Source organism: Tachypleus tridentatus, chromosome 12 (genome assembly GCF_004210375.1).
Source record: "Tachypleus tridentatus isolate NWPU-2018 chromosome 12, ASM421037v1, whole genome shotgun sequence".
Classification (NCBI taxonomy): domain Eukaryota; kingdom Metazoa; phylum Arthropoda; class Merostomata; order Xiphosura; family Limulidae; genus Tachypleus; species Tachypleus tridentatus.
The window spans coordinates 85,645,716-85,651,196 of NC_134836.1; the positions used below are offsets into that span (position 1 = coordinate 85,645,716).

At 31.6% G+C, this 5,481-nt stretch overlaps 1 protein-coding gene across 1 annotated transcript; it reads left to right on the forward strand.

Annotated features, from left to right (window-relative positions):
• Window positions 1-357: 357 nt before the first annotated feature.
• On the forward strand, window positions 358-3,400 carry LOC143235456 (basic helix-loop-helix transcription factor scleraxis-like). Its single transcript, XM_076473650.1, has 2 exons — window positions 358-1,438; window positions 3,015-3,400. Exons 1-2 carry the CDS (start codon window positions 872-874, stop codon window positions 3,042-3,044), a joined length of 597 nt encoding a protein of 198 aa, XP_076329765.1. The 5' UTR covers window positions 358-871; the 3' UTR covers window positions 3,045-3,400.
• Window positions 3,401-5,481: the final 2,081 nt, after the last annotated feature.

Here is a 5,481-nt window from a genome sequence, read left to right on the forward strand (position 1 = left end):
TCTAAAATGAAAAAAAATCTAAACATTTCAGCTCTTGTTACAATAACTAAGAATATTAAGGGAGCAAATAACCATATTTTACTTTATGTAAAGAAAAATTTCTTTATTCACACATGCAAAAAATAACTAAATGTTCATGTTTCGAATACAAAATACTGTCCATTGTTCTGACTTTTCTGAAATTGTTCTTTCGCCCAGGAGTTTGAATGTAACCACGTGCACCGAACTAAGTCACTAGTGTAATCTATCAATCTCTCTTACTCTTGCGCTATAATCAACAAAATCCACGTTCACCACTCGCTGGGTCCCTGGTTTCTGTTTACATTGAAAGAAAAGTGTCACACGACATCTTAAACCCATGGAGATATACCAGAAGAAAGCGATAGTTTCTCCTTAGTAATGGTGAGTGAGTAAAGACGCTTGGCTAGGGATGATTCCAACCATTCACATTCTAAGGGATTTTGACGGGTGGGTTTGAATGTTTTAACTCGCCGTTTTCAATATCCTCACTTCTTACTTGTGTGATAAAAATAGAGTGAAATCACTAGTACCATTCACTGTGATTTAGACGATGGTATGTTAAAGGAGGCTTCTATATTGGTAAAAAAAAAGAAAGGCTGGAGGTGATTTAGGTTGCGTTTTGAATGTGGATGGGATAACTAAATTTAGACCAGCAGCTGCTCATTATAAACATAGTGTTCAAACCTGACTTGTAGGTATATCTGATATGTATATATATATATACTGCCATTTTTGGAGACTTCGTCAGACACTTAGAGTATCAAACTCATACGTTCTGTAGGAACTGAAAAGTATTTGTTTTTCTTTAAACTCTTATTTGAAGTTCATCGAAAATCTGTAAAAATAAAAGATGGAAGAAAATACCTCTGAATTGGTAAATATTTATAGTTTCAGTAGTCTTGAAAAATCTTCAAACATCAACCTAGGAAACTTTGGGTCTGTAAAATCCCAATACTATACAAGGGAGGAATGTCATAAAACACTGGACTTTTCGGGACCCTTGTGTAAACTGTCTTCAATAAAGAAACGAAAGATATTAGACGTAACACACGGCGATTCATCATCTGTTGCGGAAGATGAATATTTCTGTATACCTGGTAAACACAGACAAATTGCGAATGCTCGAGAACGTGAACGTACACAAGGTGTTAATACTGCGTTTACAACGTTAAGAACTCTGATTCCTACGGAACCCGGGGATAAAAAACTCTCAAAGATTGAAACTTTGCGTCTCGCAACGAGCTATATTGCTCATTTAGCTAGAGTACGATCGTGTAGAGCACGTAATGATTTCACGAACCAGCCCTGCCTTATGTATCGGAATTATATGGAGCAGGAAGCCGTTGGACGTTCCAGCTACGGTGTTTCCAGTTCAAGTTCAGTTTGTACTTTCTGCTTGGCTGGTAGTAAAAGAACGGTAAGGTTAGATAATTAAACTGTAAGTGTAGAACAACTTCCAAAGATGTATATAGAACATTTTCAAACTAAATAGCTTTATATATAAATACAGTAAGATAAATAGACAGACAGGTGGGGAGGGGAGAAGAAATTTGTTTAATTCTTTCTTTTACTTAATTGATCTGCATGAAAAACCAATAAACTTAACTCTTTTGGAAAAAAAGTATCTTACAAATGTTAGAAAACACGTGGAAGCGAGAACTAAGCAAATAACAGCTAGGTATACAAAAAAACAGGAATATCTTAATATCCCTACTTTGTTATTTAAACTTTCTTGTTATTTGTTTAGCTTTTGTATGTGCATGTCTCCTTTCCATAAGCCTAATGTTAGTATATGTTAAGACAGGTTTGGTTTGTATTTCGCGCAAAGCTCCATAAGGACTATCTGTGCTAGTGATTCTTGAGATTGCAAGTCAAGCGCCCTAATTAGCTGGCCACTCAGGGAAATATTAGTATAGAGACAAAAAGAGCTGTATCATACATGAAGTTCTTCTACAATAATGTAGCAATATCAATGTTTCTCAACTTTTACAGTTTGTTTCTCACAATACGTTCTCAGTATGTGTTCAGTATCTCAGACGAGTCTTGGATGTAATACGTTACGTACTACAATTTGAAATAGCCTGAAGTTGATTTAAATAATAGTTAAATTTGGAATTTTATTAAACGTCGATATATATCAAATTTATGATATTTGCCAACAAGATTGATATACACAATTATCTTTATTAATACAAATATGCAAACAATAACTCCCCCTGTAGCATAGTGATATGTCTGCGGACTTATACTATTACAAACCGATTTTCGATACCCGTGGTGGGCTGCGCACAGATAGTCCTTTGTGTAGCTGTTGCATAACAACAAACAAACAATAATATAATTATTAATAATGGTTATTATAAATAATGATTTATATACAAACAATATTGAGTTTTCTATTGAATCCGGAACATACTTGATATCCTATCGATGGTTCACGATGAGTAAATTAATTCCGAGAAGATATCGGTACAATTTGCTTAATGAGGAGCTAGCTAGCTATTTGCTGATCACGCGTGATTTTTTTTACAGCTAAAGTTATTTATATAATGTCTTTCTAAAAAAATACTAACGTCCGATGTTAATCCGCTTATGTTAAACAGTTTATTTTTTTTTCTAATGCAAATTATTAGCAATACAAGCTACATTGTTTTCCTAAGACAAAAACATTATACACCATGTTCTGCACACATGTGTGCTGATCGAGGTCTAGCTGCAGGAACATGTCTTTCACCAAAAATGAAGTAACATCATTGTTATTATACAGATAGTTGGATTTTTAAAGCAGTGGTTTAAGAGAGTTCCAAAGTTTGTAATGTATTTTTGTTACGGTAAGTCGCATTGTATGGAATAGTTGTGTGAATGGTTAATAAACAATAACAATTTAATTTTTTCTACAGATACTGTAATTGCCATTTTTAATCACATGCTTATGTAGTTTTGAGATGATTCTAACTAAATGTTTTTGATCATTTTATGTGATTGTTTTCTAGAAACTATCAAGAAACCAGTTTTCAACGTGACACAACACTTCAGTCGAACATCGCAAGATAAAATTACATAGATGATCTCATTGTGCAGTTTATCAACTCAACTGTTTAATTGTAGAAACGAAGTAATGAAATTTTAGTATATCACACATGTAGTACTATTGCACTTGATTACTTTGTTTATAAAATAAATATTTTTAAAATAATTATTTGTTTGTTATGCACAAAGCTACACAAAGGACTATCCTGTACTCACCACGAGTATCAAATCTCAGCTACTGGCGGTATAAGTCCATAGACAAACCACTGTACTACTTGTAGTCGTTGTTAAATAATGTTTGTGTTTGAGATTAAATACCTTTCATTGCCATCATATGAAATTTTGTTCTAAATAAAGCTGTTTTTTTCAAATAGTATTAAGTACCATATAACATATGATATGTACTTTGACAAATAATTAAATGTTATAAAATAATTGTTTATGCGCATATCAATAGCTGAGATGTTCTAAGGACTTCCCAAAGAAATGTTATTTACTAACATATTTTCGATGCCATTTTAAAATTTCAAGTTTTTGAAAATCATAATGTTTTTGAAATACAATATTTTTCAGCAAATTAACTGATATTTACTGATATTTTTAGATAAAAATTTTAGATACGATAATGATATATTAATATAAGTGTATAACAGTTAAAAATGTAGTAGAAAGCGTAGCAGTAACAATGTATAGGATGATACGAACTGTTAACAATGTACAGTTAATGCTACAAATTGTTACTAGATGGCAGTTAGTCATCGTGACTTTTAACTTCATAGCTTTCTTAATAACTCGGATTTATCTAGTTAGTAAATCCAGTTGACGAACCAAATCAATATATATGAAGCTGCCCTTTTCAAGAAATTTAAGATAAACTTACAAAAAAGAATGTGAAAAGTTTTACTCATCTTTTTTCACATTCAAGTTTAGTTAAATATAGAGGGATTGACTGTTTCATATTCTTACTAGAATAATATAAATAGAAAACATATATATTTATTTCTATTTGGCTATCACGTGGTAGAAATAAAAAATGAAGTTATCATGAACCATGATAGTGGTTCATAATAATAATCGCAAGGAATTGCACATAATCCTAATGGAACGTGCGGATGAAAATCACCTTAAACAGTAAAGATCCTTTTTTAAACATTTACTGTTACCTACAAAATATGTTCACATATACAAATGCACAAAAAGTGCGCATGTGAGATTTACAAGGAAAAGAAAATCCACTCAAAACGGCCCATTTGTAATTATTATTATTATTTTTTTTTCCAAGTTACAACAAAAAATGTTTGTATATTGCACCCAAAATCTTTTGTAGAATGCTATTGAAAAAAAAAATGTTTCTTGTGTAGTTTACAAAAGCTTAAAAATATCATAATTCAGCACCCCTTATAGTTAGCTTTTTTACAAGTATTTGAAGTTCCTTATAAAGTTTAAGTACAGTTTGAAACACAATTTTACCATGTAATAACACGTGAACGTTAGGTGACTATGAGTTAGTTTTAAATAGAAAATAAATAAATAGTAACTAGAAGTATACTATAAAATTGTCAGTGAAGATATCAAGACTAAGGCATCTTTAATTATGGCAAAGTATATTTGTTTGTTTTTTGAATTTTGCACAAAGCTACTCGAAGGCTATCTCTGCTAGCCGTCCCTAATTTAGCAGTGTAAGACTAGAGAGAAAGCAGCTAGTCATCACCATTCACCGTAACATTATAACGCCCCCACGGCTGAAAGGGCGAGCATGTTTGGCGCGACGAGGATGCGAACCCGCGACCCTCAGATTACGAGTCGCACGCCTTAACCCACGTAGCCATGCCGGGCCTGGCAAAGTATATATCAAAGAAGTCTCAATGGAAATTTACAAAAGAATTTGAAAGAGCAATAAAAAAAGAAGAAGGAGGTTTAGAATAACATTTGAGAAATCATAATTCACATTTTAGAAATTTGTTTAATAAAAAACAAAAAAGTATTAATGAAAATGTAGAAAGTTAAAATGTATTGTTAACACTTGTAAGGATTTATATAAAGAAAAAGACACAAGTAATTTTTGGAAAAGTCTACAAATTTGGTAAGTAATAATACTGGTAAAAATAAACCTAATATTGTAACTGAATAATCTAAACGCTAAACTTTGTAAAGGCCTGAACAAAACGCTACTGCAGCGGTGTCAACTAAAAGCAAGTGAACCTTATATATTACCAATACTACTAAAGTAAAAGACAAAATATTTTAGTTGCTATTTAGTCTTACATATGAGAACATTAATAATTAAAGGTCTATCTTTAAAAAAAAAATCTTAAACAATTATTAAAAATAAATTATGAAAAAATTTTCTCTTGAAACTATTTTGTTTTTTGTGAAAATTGTGGTGACATTTTGTGACTGTAAACTGACCTATTTTATTATTCGCGCTTG

Coding starts and splice junctions, on each gene's coding strand:
- LOC143235456 (XM_076473650.1), top strand. CDS start 872: ATGGAAGAAAATACCTCTGAATTGGTAAATATTTATAGTTTCAGTAGT. Junction 1,439..3,014: donor TGGCTGGTAGTAAAAGAACG/GTAAGGTTAGAT, acceptor ATTGTTTTCTAG/AAACTATCAAGAAACCAGTT.